The sequence below is a fragment of the Capricornis sumatraensis genome, chromosome 9, assembly GCF_032405125.1.
Source record: "Capricornis sumatraensis isolate serow.1 chromosome 9, serow.2, whole genome shotgun sequence".
NCBI lineage: Eukaryota > Metazoa > Chordata > Mammalia > Artiodactyla > Bovidae > Capricornis > Capricornis sumatraensis.
The window spans coordinates 15937833-15957983 of NC_091077.1; the positions used below are offsets into that span (position 1 = coordinate 15937833).

A 20151-nucleotide genomic window follows, 5' to 3' on the forward strand; every position below is an offset into this window, starting at 1 on the left:
GTCTTTTTTGCAAGGTAATAGTAGGTTATAAAAATGAAAATTAAAGGAGTAATAAAGAACTTAAAAAATTTAATTTAAAAATGATAATTGTAAAGTATATCTAGGAATTTCTCTGGAGCTGTTAAGGGCAGTGTGGGATCAGTTCAGTTCCAGATAGTACCTTGTTCCAGCTTACACTTCTCAAGGTGTACAGACCCCTTCCAATGTAGTCAGTGCTAACTACAGGATTTTAATCTGTTGCACCTGTCACTTCCAGAGCGCCTCCCTCTTCTTTGTTTATTTTGGCTTTCTCTGTTTGCAAGTCTCTTCAGTGTCTAATTTCTGCCCTGACACAATGGGGCAAAGGTGGTCACTTATTTAGGCTAACTTGTTCAGTTGTATTGTGAGGAGGGAGGAACACCACAAACAAATACTGGCATTTGTGCGGAGTGCTCGCAGTGTCTGGGTCACACTGGGTTTGCTGCCACTTTCCTCGTCCACACTGCTCAGGCTCCAGGTTGCTCTGCAGGGGAACTCTCTAAAGTGGGATCTGGGTTGTGTGCACTTCCCAGGTCTAAGCTACTCAGGTTCAGGTGCTTGGGTACTCCACAAAGGCACAGACTCAGTTCAGCCTGCATTTTGTGTCCTTCCCAGGTCTGAGCAGCTCAGGCGACCAGGTGCTTGGCGAGTGCATTCTCCCAGCTGGTTGGTGCATCTCATCACCTCCCGGGTCCCAGCCCCTCAGTTTCCTGGGTGCACAGCAAGAGTACCATCTCAGATGTGTCTCCTCTGGGGAGCTGATCTCTGACTGTGACCCTTCTGGCAGATGTCAACGTCCAGGATCCCAGGAAGACTTGCTTAGCAACTGGGAGTCTGCTCACAGTTTGGTGGAGGATGCCTTCTCTGGGGCCGAGATTGCCCCTTATCTTCCAGCTCTGGCTGTTGCCTGCCTGCATCTCTGTCTCTGGCGTGGGGATGGGCCGGTCCACAACCCACTAGCTCTCCTCTGGTATTTGCTCAGTCCTTTGTTCCTTTAGTAGGCCCGGCAGTGCCTTTGGTTAGAGCTTTTCGTGGGAAAGTTCTTTTTTTTTCCTCTCTGCCTATCTCACACTTTGGGTTGCTATCTCACGTTAGCTTCCTCAGATTGTCCTCAGGGCATTCAGGCCTGGTCCTTACCCTAAGCATGCAGCCCACAACTCCCTGTTCAGCCCCCACTCGCTGCTGCCCGATGCAAGCATCTGGGCTACTTCCCCACCGGGAGTTGCAGTTAGGCGCATAATCTATGGGTTTTTTTTTTTTTTTTTCCTCCCGGTTATGTTCCCCTCTGAGGTTCCAAAACTCCCCACAGACCTGCTGGTGACAGGGTTTCCTGGTGTTTGGAAACTTCTCCTCCTTCACGACTCCCTCCCTGGAATGGGTCTCTGTCCCTAACTCTTTTGTCTCTCTCTCTTTTTCGTTTATATTTTGTCCTACCTCCTTTTGAAGGGAATGGGCTGCCTTTCTGGGTGCCTGGTGTCCTCTGCCAGCGTTCAGAAGTTGTTTTGTGGAATTTGCTCAGCGTTCAAATGATCTTTCGATGAATTTGCAGGGGAGAACGTGGTCTCCCCGTCCTATTCCTTCACCGTCTTAGGACCACCCCCCTTCACTCCCTTCTTATGTTTAGATAAACACAAGCAGATTATGAATGCCAACTGTTTCTTTGTAGATTCCATTGACACTTTCTTATGGTTATATGCACATTACTGGATCGCCAAACTTCATTCTAATTCATATTTCAAAGCATTGACTACTATTTTCACAAAATTTCCCACATTGAAAACTTCAGGCTAATTTTAACGTGATTCTCTATGTGACGCTTTAACATTTTGCACATAAAAGTATTTTGAATTGTTTTACAAATCTGTGCCATTCTTGTGAGCCATGAATTGCGTTAATCACAATCTGCAGTTCATAACACTCTCTCACAGTTGGTGTCTTCATAGTCTACATTTTTTGTTTATGAAGCCACTTTTCATAGTGTGTCTGCTTTCCACATTGTTAGGTTCTTTGACCTAAAACCTACATCCTCTATGCGGCCAATAGGAGAGCAAAGAAAATAGTTTTCTGCACATAAAACTTCAGTCCTATGATCATAGGGATAGTCGTTGCACTGAGAAGATGTTTGGACTAGGTGGTTTAACAAGAGAAAGTCAAGCTATGTTGCCAGGAATATATGAAACAAAAACCTTGAAATAGTTTGGTAAAACTTGGGTTGTCTCCATAAATATTTCAGAAGAAAGAATGTGGAAACATCACTTAGTATCTCATACTTAGATTTCTGGAGAAGGTGACAAGGCTGGGATTGGGGAGGGGAGCTAGTGATGTCACAGAAGAGGAAACATCCTTCCTTCTGAGAGAAATAGAGACATCCTCTGACAGCAGCTAACCATGAGCCAAATTTGACCGAAGACTCTCTCTTTTTCCTTCACCGATATCTGTGTGTAGCCAGAGTTACATTTCAGGATTCAGAAAAACCTCCCAGGAAGGACAACCTGTTTGCTGCTTCCACTTGTGCATTGTGTCCAGAGAGATACGTTTCCAACCACACAGGTGAAATATTTCATAATGGTCTACGGTAACTCCACCTCCTATCTATTTCACCGTGGGAAGAATACTGAGCACTTTGGGAAAGGAGTCTCTAGGCATTAGTTTCTCAGTTCATGTATTTATGCATTTTTTGATGTCTTCATTTTTATTGTGCTCAAATATATATCACATTAAAATTTATCATTTGAATTATTCTTGAGTACAATTCAAGGACATTAATAAATTTCTACTGCTGTACCACCTTTTCCACTGTTCTTCCACAGAACTTACAACCCCTAACTTCATCAGTTACATGAAACAGTTACTCTCAATTCCATGGTAAACATCATTCTACTTTTTGTGCCTATGAATTTGACTATTCTAAGTACATTCATAAATAAAAGCATATTCCTCCCTTGGCATGTGGCTTCTTTCTAAAGAATGACTTTCAAGGTTCATGTATGTTGTAGCATGTGGCAGATAAATTTATTTCTTTTTAAGGCAGGACATTCTTGCATTGTGTGTATGCACCTCATTTTGTTTAATCATTTATCTCTCAATGGGCATCAGGGTTGTTTCTGTTTTGTAGCTATTGTAAGTAATGCTGGTAAGATATTATCCAATTCACTGCCTTCAACTTTAGGGAGTATACACCTAGATGGGAATTGCTCACTCTAACAGTAAATCTGTGTTAAACATTTAAGAACTCCCAGACTGTTTCTCAGAGCAGTTGCACCATTTTACATTCCCATCAAGAAGGTGCAAAGGTTCCATTTTAACTTTCTCAGCAACACTTTCTAATTTGATATGTCTGAATATTTCATCAGAGGGGATCAATCTGCACACTGCACGAGATGGTATATTTCTATTTCTTACATATGTAAATGTTTTACAAATAAAAATTGGGATAATGAAATGGTGAGTCTGCTCTCTAGATGCAGAGCAGTGTGTCCCATGCCCAGACCGAGAGTATCCAAACAGGGAGAGAAATCACTGCCTCCCCAGGGTTGTGACCTTCCTGGCGTTCGAGGGTACTCTGGGGATGTCACTGGCCTGCACAGCTCTGTGCTTCTGTGTTATCACGGCTGTGGTTTTGTGGGTCTTTGTGAAGCACCGAGACACCCCCATAGTCAAGGCCGATAACCGGGCTCTCAGCCATGTCCTGCTCATCTCCCTTCTCCAGTCCTTCCTCTGCTCTTTACTCCTCATCAATCATCCCCACGCAGCCACCTGCATCCTCCAACAGATCACATGTGGAGCTGTGTTCACTGTGGTTGTGGCCACTGTTTTAGCCAAAACCCTGGCTGTGATCCAGGCATTCAAGGCCAGGAAACCAGGAAGAGCCATGAGACAACTGCTGGTAACAGGAGCTACTAACTATGTCTTTCTCACGTGCTCCTTGATCCAGGTGATTATCTGTGGAGTCTGGATGGGAACCTCTCCCCCTTTCCTTGAGATGGACACTCACTCTCAGCCCGAGGAGCTCCTCCTCACGTGCAACAAGGGCTTGGTCACTGCCTTCTACCGTGTCCTGGGCCACCTGGGCTCCTTAGCCCTGAGGACTTTGTCTTTGGCTTTCCTGGCCAGGAACCTGCCTGATGCCTTCAATGAAGCCAAGTTCCCGACCTTCCGCATGGTGGTGTTTCTTAGTGTCTCGGTCACCCTTCTCCCCGTCTACCACAGCACCAAGGGCAGGGTCATGGTGACTGTGGAGACCTTCTCCATCTTGGCCTCCAGTGCTGGGCTCCTAGGCTGTATCTTTGTCCCAAAGCACTACATTATCATCCTAAGATCTGTGATGAATTATCTGAAAGGTTTAAAGAATCAAATAGATTCCAAAAGAAATTGGCATGCAGATTTTACCTCTTAATAAGTCTCTGTTACATTTGCTTTGAATAATATACCATTCAGAGAGATAACATTATTCATTCAGATATTAGAAACAATCAAACTGCTTCACCTCTATTCAGCTGGGGACTCTCTCTTTTTTTTTAAGTCTCTGTGTACAACTACACTCAGTCATTAAGAGTTACAAATAACTGTTCCATTTCAGATTAATGGCTCCTTAAAGCTTCTGCTACTAAGTCTAGCCAGGGCCTCCATCATTTAGTATATAGCATCGTTTTTGTTTGTGCTTTGTCACTCAGTCATGTCCGACTCTTTGCAACCCACCAAGCCCACCAAGCTCCTCTGTCCATGGGGATTCTCCCGGCAAGAATACTGGAGTGGGTTGCCATGCCCTCCTCCAGGGGAACTTCCCAAACCAGGGATCAAAGCCAGGTCTCCCGCATGGCAGGTGGATTCTTTACCATTTGAACCTCCAGTATAAAGTAAGCACATCCTTTTTGTTTTGGCCATTCTTGTATCCAAAAGGTTCATTTTATATGTAAAAGCATTTCAGACTACCCTTTATTGTATTTTGTCTGTTTGGTTTCATCAGCTGATGGTGGAAATATACATATTAGCAGAAAATATGGAAAGTATACATACTTTTCATATGTGTTAATGGAATTCTTTTAGAGATTTAAATTTTAATCTAAAAATATATTTTAAAAGTTTTTTTCTGAATACAGAAATTAAAGTTAAAAATAATTGTAATATAGTTTCTTCATTCTTTCAAATCATAATTTTGCCACTTACTTAAAAATGGAAACTTAATCAACTCCCAAGTTTCCAAATAAACTGAGCTTTTTCTGGAACCTCTGCCTCAACATTCTGTTTGTTCAGTTTTTCCTCCAATAATGAACATTTGAGAAATATTTTGGTATATTACTTTTTTCCCATATCCTCTCTAATGTTTTATCCCTCAATAGAAATTCCTGTTTTACTTTGACAAAATTCCTTTTCTTGTGAATTTGAGATATTCTAACTTCTAGAATATCTAGAATATTGCTAACTTCTAGAAATTATACTGTTTCCAACTTTATTACACCAAATCACTTCCTTTTGATGAAAATAAGCTCATTAAAAATTTTAAAAGACAAATTATTGCATTTATTTTAAATCATTTTAAAAACTTTTTATTTTGTATTGGGGTACAGCTGATTTAAAGTGTTTTGATCATTGATAAAGATGGTATTCTCTATTTAATCAGGAATTTTACTTCCTCTCAATGCTTTAGTTTTTCTTTTTCGCTATTTGTTTTAAAAGTCATTGATTTGTCATTTTTCATTATTACCTTCATTCCAATCACAGAGTTTATTTAGATTTTCTCTTTTGTATCTCTTGAGAAAGAAGCTCAGATTATTGTTTTCAGACATTTCTTGTACATTGTTGTAGTTGTTTAGTCACTAAGTTGTGTCCAGCTCTTTTCGACTCCATGGACTGTAGCCCACCAGGCTCCTCTGTTCATGGGATTTCCCAGGCAAGAATACTGGAGTGGGTTGCCGCTTTCTTCTCCAGTCAGTTTTCCTGACTCAGGGATCGAACCTGAGTCTTCTACATTGGCAGGTAGATTCTTTACCATTGAGCCACCAGGGAAGGTTTTTGTAAGCATATATTGCAATAAATTTCCCTCTCAGCAACTTTTTATGTGCATTCCAGAAATTTTGACATGATGCATTTTCATATTCATTACTTTTTATCCATTAAAAAATTTCCATTGTTTTCTATTTTTTCTTTTTTTTGTTGTTGTTCAGTCCTAAGCTATGTCTGACTCTTTACAACCACATGGACTGCAGCATGCCAGGCTTCCTTGTCCTTCACCATCTCCCGCAGTTTACTTAAATTCATGTCCATGGAGTCAGTGATGCCATTCAACCATCTCATCATCTGCTGCCCTCTTCTCTTTTGCCCTCACTCTTTCCCAGCATCAGGGTCTTTTCCAATTAGTTGGCTCTTCCCATTAAGTGGCCAAAGTATTGGAGCCCCAGCTTCAGCATTGGTCCTTCCAGTGAATATTCAGGGTTGATTTCCTTTAGGACTGACTGGTTGAATCTCCTTGCAGTCCAAGGGACTCTAGCTCCACAGTTCTGAAGCATCAATTCTTTGGTGCTTATCCTTCTTTATGGTCCAACTCTCATATCCATCCATATATGATTACTGGAAAAACAATAGCTTTGAGTACACAGGCCTTTGTCAGCAAAATGATGCCTCTGCTTTTTAATATGCTGTCTAGGTTTGTCATAACTTTTCTTCCAAGGAGCAAGCATCTTTTAATTTCATGTCTGCAGTCACCATCAGCAGTGATTTTGGAGCTTAAGGAAACAAAATCTGCCACTGCTTCTACTTTGTCCCTTTCTGTTTGCCATGAAATGATGGCATGGGATACCGTGATCTTAGTTTTTTGAATATTGAGTTTTAAGCCAGTTTTCTCACTCTTCTTTCACCTTCATCAATGGCTCTTTAATTCCGTTTTTAGTTCTTTTCTCTTTGCTTGCAAATTTTTTTGTCTTGAGCTTTCAGAAGGTCAATTATAGTGTCTTGGCATAGTCTTTCTGTGGGGAAAGGGCAGAAGAACTGTTTGAGTTCTGCTTAGCTTAAAATCTGTAGTTTTATGCCTTTCTCCATGTTTGAGATATTTTCAGCTAATAGCTCTTAAATTATTTCTCAGCCTCACATATTTCATCTTCTGTTAAGAGGACTTCAAGGACATAAATATTACATTATTTGCTATATTTTCACAGGTCTCTGAGGCTTTGTTCATTTTTTTCCAGTCTATTTTCTCTATCTTTAGATAAATTCTATTGATCCAAACTCAGATTCACCACTTCTATCATCTGCCAACTCCAATATACTATTGAGTTCACCCAGAGTTTTTTCTTTCAATTATTATATTTTTCAACTCTACTGTTTCCATTTGGTTTTGTGCCTTCTATTTCTTTGCTGGCATTTTCCATATTTTTGTTTCAAGATTTTTTCCTAATTTTTAATTGAAAAAATTTGTGATGATTGCCTTAACATTCTCATAATTTAATTCCAAAATATGAGACATTCCAAGGATAGCATCTTATGATAGTCATTCAAGGAGAGTCATTCTATGACTGTCTGTGTCCTACTAGTAATTTTTTTGGTCCCTGACATAATCTATGATTTTTCTATACTTTTTATTCTTTCCTGGACTTTTTACATATTGAGATACTCCAGATCCTATTTAATCTTCCATTTTCGCAGACATTCATCTCAGTTAGGTTTATTGCATTGGTCCTGATATCATTGTGTGCCATGATTCCCATGACAATGCAGTTTTCAGAGCTCTTGGAGTGCCGCTCTGTCCTGCCTTGGAAGACAGCATAGCCTCTCACACCGCAGTTCAGATTTTGTAGTTTGGGCATATTGCATCAGTTCACATTTGCTTCGTGAGGTGACTGCCAAGCACTTCTTGTGTAGCATTGAAGAGTCCCTTTCTTGAGCTCCTTCCTCTCCAAGGTCCTCCTCCCTTCCTCTCTGAGAGAATGAAGGATGCCCTTCAATGCCTGCTCTGGGTGAAAGTAGAAGTTTGGACTCCATGTCTAGTGAGAAAAGAAAACAGACATGTCACCTGGGTTTCCTGCTGCCATTGCGTGCATGCTAAGAAACCTGTCATGTCAGACTCTGTGCAACGCTATGGACTGTAGCCCTCCAAGCTCCTCTATCTATAGGACTCTCCAGGCAAGAATACTAAAGTGGGTTGTCATGCCCTCCTCTGGGGGCTCTTCCTAACTCAGGGGTTGAACCCTGCATCTCTTATGGCTCCTGCAATGGCAGGCAGGTTCTTTACCACTAGCGCCACCTGGGGAGTCCTCCTGCTGCCATTCAAGTGAAGTTGCTCAGTCGTGTCCAACTGTTTGCAAGCCCGTGGACTGTAGCCTACCAGGCTCTTCCCTCCATGGGATTCTCCAGGCAAGAGTACTGGAGTGGGTTGCCATTTCCTTCTCCAGGGGATCTTCCCAACCCAGGGATTGAACCTGGGTCTCCTGCATTCCAGGCAGACGCTTTAACATCTGAGCCACCAGGGAAGCCTGCTGCCATTACATGGAGGCAAATGTCCAGACCTCCATCTTAGTCTCCCTGATACCGATCCAGCAGGCTATATCCTATACCTGTGGGAGACAATAGGACAAACTCCCAGCTTTGTCTCCACTGATATATACTGAATATGAAAGCATCCACCTGGATTGTTGGCTGTTTTCTGCTGGAGGTGGGTTGAATAGGAAAGCAGATTTCTGAGTTACTCTTATTGATGTTGCCCAGTGGGCCGATAGCGTGACTTCTTGGTCACTTGCAGTCAGTGAAGCCTGGGTCAGCAGCAAGGAACATACCTTACGCTATCTGATGACCTTAGATGGGTAACAGGCATCTATACTTCCTGCTTAGTTCCCACTGACGTCAGGGGGTTATCTGTGGTTTTGGGTGATGTAGGGCAAGTTTTGTCAAAAATGTTTCTGTTCTGTGAGTCCCATGTTCTAATCTTTTGGCCAAAGAGAACAGGTCCTCCTTAGGGTTCTGTTAGGGGGATTAAAATGGAGGAAGTCTCGTTCAGGCTTTAAAAGCAGGGGAGCAGGCCTCTACCCTGCTTCTGACCTGCCTGGACACTTCCTGGATGCCTGCAAGCACAGCTGGTCAGGGGGCACTTTAGATAAGAAAGGAAGTGAATCTTGGAATTTTTCAGCCCTGGAGGTCTGGCCAACCCCCCCCACCCCCCGGTGTCTAATGAAATCCTATGACTTGTAAGGTGAAACAAAACAGTAAAAAATTGTTAAGAGGTTAAAGTAAAACCAGAGCTGCACTTTTGTGGGCAAACTGATCATGTTATCAGTTGGTGGTGGGAGCTCCTGAAACTGTGATTTGAAGTCTCATCTGTGGGGTGGATACACCCCCAAGCCCCTGGCCCCTTGGAGCCCTTTTCAAACTGGGACTCAGGATTGCTGTGAACTAAGGACTTTCTAGTGCTGTTTAAGTTTGGATGTAGGTTGGCCCAATTTGGTGATTTATATGCAATTACCTCTCTGTTGTTTCTATTTCTTTTCTTTTAATGGCTGTAGATTGAAATTAAGTCAAATAATCTATATAAAGTTGAAATGGTTTATATGTATAATAAGTGGTTTCTTTGTTAAAAAATCCTTCAAAACTAAAATGAAAGTAAAACTTTCAGCAAAACAGGTTCTTTCTGTTTGTTTGTGTCTGTTGGTAATTCCAGGTTGCAAGTTTCTCTGGTGATCAGTATGAAATAAATAGGTGGTTCAAATAAAACCTAAGACCTCACAGTTGTGTTTTTCCTCAAATGCGGAGGTTCTTTCCCAGTCTGTCTTCCTCTTTTCTTCTTTCAATTTCCACACATAGTCTGTTTAATTATTTCCATGGTTTTTAATTGTATTTAGCATAGAAAGTCAAAAAAATGAGTCTACACTGTCTTATCCAGAACCAGAAAGCACATCTTTTTTTTTTTAAGGTTTAATACCATTTTAATATTTTCTATTTTAATATCTATTTCTATTCTTTGAATTACATATTAGGATAGGTATTATGTCTTAAATTTATTTTGTGACAAAAAACACACAACATAAAATTCACCCTGCAAACAATGTATAAGCACACATTACATTATGTTCAACCACATGCACACTGTGGTGCAATGGATTCTCAGAACTGGCCCCCCCAACATTATGCATGAGTGAAACTATACTCACCAAACAACTCCCCAGATCCCCTTACCCCTATCTTGGAAACCACCCTTCTAATTTGTATTTATGTTTGACTACTTTCAGTTCAGTTCAGTTCAGTTCAGTCGCTCAGTCGTGTCCAACTCTTTGCAATCCCATGAATCACAGCACGCCAGGCCTCCCTGTCCATCACCAACTCCCGGAGTTCACTCAGACTCAAGTCCATCGAGTCAGGGATGCCATCCAGCCATCTCATCCTCTGTCGTCCCCTTCTCCTCCTGCCCCCAATCCCTCCCAGCATCAGAGTCTTTTCCAATGAGTCAACTCTTCACATGATGTGGCCAAAGTACTGGAGTTTCAGCTTCAGCATCATTCCCTCTAAAGAAATCCCAGGGCTGATCTCCTTTAGAATGGACTGGTTGGATCTCCTTGCAGTCCAAGGGACTCTCAAGAGTCTTCTCCAACACCACAGGTCAAAAGCATCAATTCTTCAGCTTTCTTCACAGTCCAACTCTCACATCCATACATGACCACAGGAAAAACCATAGCCTTGACTAGATGGACCTTTGTTGGCAAAGTAACGTCTGTTTTTCAATATGCTATCTAGGTTGGTCATAACTTTCCTTCCAAGAAGTAAGCGTCTTTTAATTTCATGGCTGCAGTCACCATCTGCAGTGATTTTGGAGCCCAAAAAAATAAAGTCTGACACTGTTTCCACTGTTTCCCCATCTATTTCCCATGAACTGATGGGACCAGATGCCATGATCTCCGTTTTCTGAATGTTGAGCTTTAAGCCAACTTTTTCACTCTCCACTTTCACTTTCATCAAGAGGCTTTTTAGTTCTTCTTCACTTTCTGCCATAAGGGTGGTGTCATCTGCATATCTGAGGTTATTGATATTTCTCCTGGCAATCTTGATTCCAGCTTGTGTTTCTTCCAGCCCAGCGTTTCTCATGATGTATTCTGCATAGAAGTTAAATAAGCAGGGTGACAATATACACCCTTGATGTACTCCATTTCCGATTTGGAACCAGTCTGTTGTTCCATGTCCAGTTTGAACTGTTGCTTCCTGACCTGCATATAGGTTTCTCAAGAGGCAGGTCGGGTGGTCTGGTATTCCCATCTCTTTCAGAATTTTCCACAGTTTATTGTGATCCACACAATCAAAGGCTTTGGCATAGTCAATAAAGCAGAAATCGATGTTTTTCTGGAACTCTCTTGCTTTTTCGATGATCCAGAGGATGTTGGCAATTTGATCTCTGGCTCCTCTGCCTTTTCTAAAACCAGCTTGAACATCTGGAAGTTTGGGGTTCATGTATTGCTGAAGCCTGGCTTGGAGAATTTTGAGCATTACTTTATTAGCGTGTGAGACGAGTGCAATTGTGTGGTAGTTTGAGCATTCTTTGGCATTGCCTTTCTTTGGGATTGGAATGAAAACGGACCTTTTCCAGTCCTGTGGCCACTGCTGAGTTTTCCAAATTTGCTGGCATATTGAATGCAGCACTTTCACAGCATCATCTTTCAGGATTTAAAATAGGTCAACTGGAATTCCATCACCTCCACAAGCTTTGTTCGTAGTGATGCTTTCTAAGGCCCACTTGACTTCACATTCCAGGATGTCTGGCTACTTTAGATACCTCATTTAAGTGGAATCATGCAACCTCTGTTCTTTTGTACTGATCTATGTTGCTTACCATTATGCCCTTAAGGCTCATGCATGTTATAACATATGACAGGATTTCCTTCCTTTTCAAGGTTAAATAATATTCCATTGTATGTATATGACCCATTTTCCTTATTCTTTCATCTATTAAAGTGATTTAGGTTGTTAACATCTCTTTGCTGTTTTTAATAATGCTGCAATGCATTTTTTCCCCCTTGCAATGCATTTTTAAAAGTGATTTCCTGGCAGTTAGTGAGATTGGAAAAAATTCTTCTTACATGCATTAACATTATAAATTACATTAATTTATGTCAATTATGACATAATGTCATAAATTAATGTCATAAATGTCATTAATTACATTTCTAAATTTCTAAAGTATAAATATTTGTTCAATTCGGTTCAGTTGCTCAGTCATGTCTGACTCTGTGACCCCATGGACTGCAGCACACCAGGCCTCCCTGCCCATCACCAACTCCCGGAGTTTACTCAAACTCATGTCCATCAAGTCAGTGATGCCATACAACCATCACATCCTCTGTTGTCCCCTTCACCTCCCACCTTCAGTCTTTCCCAGCATCAGGGTCTTTTCCAATGAGTCAGTTCTTCACATCAGGTGGCCAAAGCATTGGAGTTTCAGCTTTAGCATCAGTCCTTCCGATGAATATTCAGGTCTGATTTCCTTTAGGATGGACTGGTTGGATCTCTTTGCAGTCCAAGGGACTCTCAAGAGTCTTCTCCAACACCACAGCTCAAAAGCATCAATTCTTTGGTGCTCAGCTTTCTTTATAGTGCAACTCTCACATCCATACATGACTACTGGAAAAACCATCGCTTTGACTAGACAGACCTTTGTTAGCAAAGTAATGTCTCTGCTTTTTAATAAGCTGTTACTTATTTGTTACTTAACAGTAAATCTTGCCTGATTATGATTTGCATTAATATCAATTCATTAATAATTAAAGAATTTTGCATCAAAGGCTTTATTATACTTGAAGGAGTCTTTTGGGCCTAGAAAAGAAAACAACAGTCTCAAAGGCCCTTGCTGAATCATCTAACTACGGAGAAAACAAAACAGAACTTTAGGTCCTGCCCTGATGCTCCAGGCTGGTTGCATCTATCTGGGATTTATCACCCCCTGTCCAGAAACCTTCCACCCCCTACACCTGCCCAGAAGACTTATCACCCCCTGAAGTGAAGTCGCTCAGTCGTGTCCGACTCTTTGCGACCCCATGGGCAGTAGCTTGCACCAGGCTCCTCCGTCCGTGGGGTTTTCTAGGCAAGAGTACTGGAGTGGGTTGCCATTTCCTTCTCCAGGGAATCTTCCTGACCCAGGGATCGAACTCAGGTCTCCTGCATTGTAGACAGACGCTTTACCATCTGAGCCACCATCACCCCCTGCCCAACTACAAATGCCATCTCAACTAAAGTATACCCCAAACATCCCACCTGATTAGCATTTCCCTTATCGTTTACAGAAACCTCCCTATAAATATGGAGCCTCCCTGATCCCTCTCCTGGTTGTTAGGCCGACTGTTGCCCCTCCTTGTCTGAATAAAGGTAACCTGCTTCTGTTGAGGTCGTCTTTCCTCTTTCTGCCTTGGCCCAAACTATACCTTACAATAATGGATTTTTTTTGTGTGTTTGTGTTCAGGAAGCTTGCATAATATAGGATTCCTGATACTTGAGTATTTAGTAAAGTTTTGTAGTAAACCTCTAGGATAGGAATTACCTTCCTAGATTTGAGACAGAAATCCAATAAATAAAGTGATTGATATATTTAACTATATAAGAAGAAAACTGCAGTTTTATTAAACTGTTTTCTACATACTTTTTTACTTGCTATAATGAGATATTATTTTACTAATGAAAATAAAGTTCAATAATGATTTTGAAATAACTATTGAAAATGTTAATGAAATATTTACATTTTAGCAATACACTCCCATTGATTTCTTCATCTGTAAAATGGAGATAGATAATAGTATCTTCCTTATGGGTTGCTGTGAAAATACTCCGAAGTAAAGTACATTAAGTGGCTTCAGTGGTAAAGAACTCGCCTGCCAATGCAGGAGACACAGATTTAATCCTTCCATGAGGAAGATTCTCCTGGAGAAGGAAATGGTAACCCACTCCAGTATTCTTGCCTGGGAAATCCCATGGACAGAGGAGCCTGGAGGGCTACAGTCCATGGGGACACAAAGTGTCAGACACAGCTTAGTGACTTAAACAACAATGTACAGAAAACGCTTGCAATGTATTGTGCAATGTAATGTGCTATTCATTTTCCCACCAGGGTGATTACCTTTTTTTTTTTTTTTTCAATGCTTGAAGTCTGTGATTCTTAAATTCTATTTTTGCAAAGAGATCCTTTTTAAAATAAATTCTACCAAGTTTGATGATCTCTTTGGAATAAAAATTCAGGTTTCTGTGTGTGTGTTTGTATGTATCTATAAATCCATGGACAGAGGAGCCTGGTAGGCTGTAGTCCATGGGGTCGCTAAGAGTCAGACACGACTGAGCAACTTTACTTTCACTTTTTACTTTCATGCATTGGAGAAGGAAATGGCAACCCACTCCATTGTTCTTGCCTGGAGAATCCCAGGGACGGGGAAGCCTGGTGAGCTGCCGTCTATGGGGTCCCACAGAGTCGGACATGACTGAAGCGACTTAGCAGCAGCATACACCTATATCTCAAACAAAACTTTAAGCCTCATGAAAAGCTACTTATCCAGTCTTTATTCTGACTTCCACAAAGAACTACTTGTTTTTCTGGTTGTAATTCTGTATTTCTAAATTAGCTACTTATATGGCTTTTTCATTTTTCAGCTTTTGATTTTTTTCTAATAATCTTCTTCCCTGAGAAAATCAGCATGTACTTTTCTTGCTATGTTAAAATGCAATCCCCCTTATAATTATATAATAAGTTAGGATAAATTGAAAGTCAATTTATGATGAACCAGCTGATGTTCAAGCTGGTTTTAGAAAAGGCAGAGGAACCAGAGATCACATTGCCAACATCTGCTGGATCATGGAAAAAGCAAGAGAGTTTCAGAAAAACATCTATTTCTGCTTTATTGACTATGCCAAAGCCTTTGACTGTGTGGATCACAATAAACTGTGGAAAATTCTGAATGAGATGGGAATACCAGACCACCTAACCTGCCTCTTGAGAAATCTGTATGCAGGTCAGGAAGCAACAGTTTGAACTGGACATGGAACAACAGACTGGTTCCAAATCGGAAATGGAGTACGTCAAGGCTGTATATTGTCACCCTGCTTATTTAACTCCTATGCAGAGTACATCATGGGAAACGCTGGACTGGAAGAAACACAAGCTGGAATCAAGATTGCCAGGAGAAATATCAATAACCTCAGATATGCAGATGACACCACCCTTATGGCAGAAAGTGAAGAAGAACTAAAAAGCCTCTTGATGAAAGTGAAAGTGGAGAGTGAAAAGTTGGCTTAAAGCTCAATATTCAGAAAACGAAGATCATGGCATCTGGTCCCATCAGTTCATGGGAAATAGATGGGGAAACAGTGGAAACAGTGTCAGACTTTATTTTTTTGGGCTCCAAAATCACTGCAGATGGTGACTGCAGCCATGAAATTAAAAGACGCTTACTTCTTGGAAGAAAAGTTATGACCAACCTAGATAGCATATTCAAAAGCAGAAACGTTACTTAGCCGACTAAGGTCCGTCTAGTCAAGGCTACGGTTTATCCTGTGGTCACGTATGGAGGTGAGAGTTGGACTGTGAAGAAAGCTGAGCGCTGAAGAATTGATGCTTTTGACCTGTGGTGTTGGAGAAGACTCTTGAGAGTCCTGTGGACTGTAAGGATATCCAACCAGTCCATTCTGAAGGAGATCAGCCCTGGGTGTTCATTGGAAGGACTGATGCTGAAGCTGAACCTCCAGTACTTTGGCCACATCATGTGAAGAGTTGACTCATTGGAAAAGACTCTGATGCTGGGAGGGATTGGGGGCAGGAGGAGAAGGGGATGACAGAGGATGAGATGGCTGGATGGCATCCCTGACTCGATGGACTTGAGTCTGAGTGAACTCCGGGAGTTGGTGATGGACAGGGAGGCCTAGAGTGCTGCGATTCATGGGGTCGCAAAGAGTCGGACACGACTGAGTGACTGAACCGAACTATTGTTTTACTACATAGATGTTTACCATTCTAGGACTTGAATCTGATCTAGATATTATGATTACATTTTCTCTCTCATTTTTTCTTTGGATCATCTAAATGGTAAATTTCTCCTGTTTGTTTAATTTCTAAGAATTCATCACTGGTTTATCATTCTCCAGTATAAATTTAAATCTCTTCAGTAAATCCAGATGCAATTTATCAGCTTCAGTTCCTGCTTAGGGACTTCCCTCTTGGAACTGTACGAACACATACACAGACATACTTACATACACTGAATCTGGATGGTTAGAGGAGAAAATTATGGTTATATCTGGGTAAAAGGACTGCGAGATGGTATGAGACAGTAAAGATTTCTATATGTGTATCTATGACCTAGCCCCCTCTCCCACAAAAAATTAAAATAAAATAGCATTAGATCCCTATCTACTGATTTGTGATAGCAAGTTAAAGAGAAAAGTGAATATACGATCCAATTTTATAAAAAAATTTAAGGACGGCCGTTAAAAAAAAAAAAAGTCCTATATATGGCATGTGGTTTTGTTGGGCTGTGTGAGGTTCCCGAACATGGGGAAAGGACTGAAGAAAAGCTGTTTGTTTAGCTTTCATCTACTTGTTGTTTAGTGGTTAAGTCATATTTCTCTCTTTTGCCCGTTAGTCTCCTCTGTCCATGGGATTTCCCAGGCAAGAATACCGGAAGGGGTTGCCATTTCCTTCTCCAGGGCATCTTCCCCACCCAGGGATCGAACCAGCCTGTCCTTTATTGACAGGTGGATTCTTTATCACTCAGCAACCAGGAACTCCCCCCGCCACCCGCACCCCGGAACCTGTACAGCCTGGGAATGCTTGGACTGCCCCACCACTCCCCCACACACCCCCGCCAACCCGCCGCCTTCGATCCGGTCCCTGGAGCCGCCTTCTCCCGCTCTCCGGCCCGTCCTTATCCCCGCCCCTGGAACTAGTCTCTGCCCGGCGTTAGGCTGTGAGACTCTAGCACCGCCCCTCAGATCCGCACCCAGTCAAAGCCCGGTCCTTAGTCCCCTCACAGGACGGGTGTCCGCCCACAACCGAGCCCTCCAGCCTTGGTTCCGCCCACAAGCTGGTGCCCGCCCACAGCCCCGCCCCTAGAGCCGGTTTCAGTCCCTGGCTCTGACCCACACTACGGCCCACCCTTGGACTCACTACGCAAGCGAGAACGCCTCGTCCGAGGCTTGGGTGCAAGGCCGCAGTCGCCCGCCGCCTCAACCCTGCAGGGCCTCACTGTCCGCGGCGGCTAGATGCCGGAAACTGAAGCCCCTGCTCCAGCCCAAGCCCGGAAGCGGAAACGTCGATGGTACAGAGGAAGAAATAGCGGGGCGGCTCGCTGAACTGTGGGTACGGTCTTCTCCGCTGGGGGATTGGATTCACGTGGTATGTTCGGCATCATTGCAAGAGGCAGGACTCTGTGGGCTGCCGGCCCTCCTGGGCTCCCGTAGGAGTCTAGGAAGGGGCATGAGTTTGGGGCACCCCGGTCACGGGCTATAGCGTTCCTCCCCCTTTCCCGTGAGCCGCGTTTCCACCCCTGGGGCCTCAGGCTGTTACGGCAGGTCGGCGGATAGCTTCGGTTTCCTCCTAGCTCTGGGCACCGCTGTCCCCTTCTCAGAATTCCCCATCTCCCCACCATCTTACCCTGGTGTGTTTTTTGCCTCCTAGGGGACATTTAGTCGTCTGGGGGCATTGTTTTGGTTGTTACAAATTGGAGGGGCTGCTACTGGCTTCGAGTGGGTGGAAGCCAGGGATGCTATTGGACATCCTACAGTGCACTAAATAGCCCCCGTGACAAAGCATTATCAATAGTGCTGAGATTTGCAAACCCTGTTCTAGGGTCTTAAAATCTTCAAAGCCCTGAATGAACTTAAAAGGTTAGCGGAGACACTTCTAGTGCCCTTGAGTGACGAGTCTTGTTAAAAGTGTCTGGATAGACAGTCACTATCCAGTTAAAAGAGTTGAGCACGTTGAATGAATGCACACCGCGTGAAGCCGCTTCCTCCTACTCAGAGGGCAGATGGCTGGACAAGAATCAGGAAAATCTAGTCGTAACTTGCAATTACGTGTTAAATTGGTACAGTAAATATTAATAGAAAGAAGAGTGAATGGTGCGGCCCTTCCATCCAGCAATTGTATTATGCCCCCCAGAAAATCTCAAAAGCAATCTTTGTATCCTTTTTCTCCCCCCACCCCACAACAGACAAGTAAATTATTTCTGGAGTTCAAGTCTGAGTTGAAACCAGTCTCAAGGTTCACCTGTCCTCATTGACACGTGGATTTCTGTGTGACCAGGTGAGTACCATGTGGGTTTTATAAAAACAATTTCCAGCAGCCTCAGCTATGCAGAACTGCTAATAGGCCTTTCCTGTGCTCAGGTCGTAAACACAAGGAGTCACTGCAAGTGCAAGTATCTTTAAAAAAAAAAATTGTTTGATGGGGATTATATCCAAGGGAGGGAGAAGGTGATGGCACCCCACTCCAGTACTCTTGCCTGGAAAATCCCATGGACAGAGGAGCCTGGTAGGTTGTAGTCCATGCAGTCGCCAAGAGTCGGACAAGACTGAGCGACTTCACTTTCACTTTTCACTTTCATGCATTGGAGAAGGAAATGGCAGTCCACTCCAGTGTTCTTGTCTGGAGAATCCCAGGGACGGGGGAGCCTGGTTGGCTGCCGTCTATGGGTAGCACAGAGTCGGACACGACTGAAGTGACTTAGCATATTCAAGGGAAAGATAGTAAGAAGTGTGGTGATGCCTGTGTAAATAAGTAAATACAGTTATGTGCAAATGCACATTAAACAAACATGTAAATAACTATATATAACAAATATAGATTTACTTGTGCTCCATAATACCGAAAATTTTAGGATTGTATATATTTTAAGCATATTTTATATATTTGAGTATAAATATATATGTGTATCTGTAGTATCAAAAGTCATCCCACTAAAGACTAGCAGGACTGCTCAGCAACATTCCTCAGGCCTGGTTCAGTTTGACTTCTAAAACCCTATAAATCTTCCACAAAGATTGAAAATAGGGTGCATGGGGGGAAAAGTAATTTGTACTTTTTTATATTGGCAACAGAAATTCAAAATTGAATTAACCAGCAACCAAATGTCTTTGGAGCAAGTGTTCGGTTTTATTTTGTGTTTTGTTTGTTTTGTTTTATCTTCATGAGATTTAAAAATCAGTTGGAGGAATACTGAGCAACAGCTTGTAGATGGAAGGGTAGGGCAGTAGTTTCTGCAGATTATACTCTACACCTTGCTTTCTAATAAGAATTAACTTCAGTTCTTTAACTGTTTCTGAAATACAGTCTGGTGATTTATATTGCAGATCATTTTGAGTAATCTTATATTGTTGGTTTTCACTAACTGTGTTTGTGTGTGTGCCTTTTTCATCCTGTCTTTTCTGTAACATTCTTAAGAGGAATGCTTGATTGTCATGCAGTAGATATGCTTTGAGTGCACAATTTATGGTAACCAACTATCCTCTTTTATTCGACTGAAGGGTTTGCCGGGCTTGCCAGGTGGCTCAGTGGTAAAGAATCCCCCTGCCAATGCAGGAGACCCAAGTTTGGTCCCTGGGTCGGGAAGATTGCCTAGAGAAGGAAATGGCAACTCACTCACTCCAGTATGGTTACTGGGAAATCCCACGGACAGAGGAACCTCACAGGCTACAGTCCATGGGGTTGCAAAGAGTTGGATACAACTGAATGACTGAACCCTCATGCATGAGGGTTTTGCCAGGACACAGAATATTTTGGATTCAAACTAGGATTAGGACTCTAGGCATGGATTGAGAGAATTAATATTGTTAAAATGTCCATAGTACCCAAGACAATATACAGGTTGAAAGTAATCCCTATCAAAAATCCAGTGGTATTTTTTACAGAAATAGAACACCTAAAATTTATACGAAAGTGCAAGAGCAGTGGCTTATAGTTTTCAGTATATAGGTCTTTCACACCCTTGGTTAAATTCCTAGGTATTTTATTCTTTTTGATGCAATTGTATAATGGGATTGTTTTCTTAATTTATTTTTCTTATAGGTCATTATTAGTGTAAGGAAACAACAGATTTTGTGTGTATTGATCTTGTACCCTGCAACTTAACTGAATTCAATTGTTATAAGTTTTTTAATGAAATCTTTATGGTTTTCTATATGTAAAATCATGCC

At 42.2% G+C, this 20151-nt stretch overlaps 1 protein-coding gene and 1 non-coding gene across 2 annotated transcripts; one reads left to right on the top strand and one right to left on the bottom strand.

The window, feature by feature from the left end:
* Positions 1-334: 334 nt before the first annotated feature.
* LOC138086173 (vomeronasal type-2 receptor 116-like) lies at positions 335-4414 on the top strand. Its single transcript, XM_068980984.1, is given in 4 exon segments — positions 335-345; positions 2428-2524; positions 2526-2568; positions 3480-4414. Coding segments are annotated over 4 exon segments (1086 nt in total).
* A 3994-nt stretch (positions 4415-8408) lies between these two features.
* Positions 8409-8480, bottom strand: TRNAS-GGA (transfer RNA serine (anticodon GGA)). The gene has a single exon. It is a non-coding gene; the product is annotated as a tRNA-Ser (tRNA).
* Positions 8481-20151: the final 11671 nt, after the last annotated feature.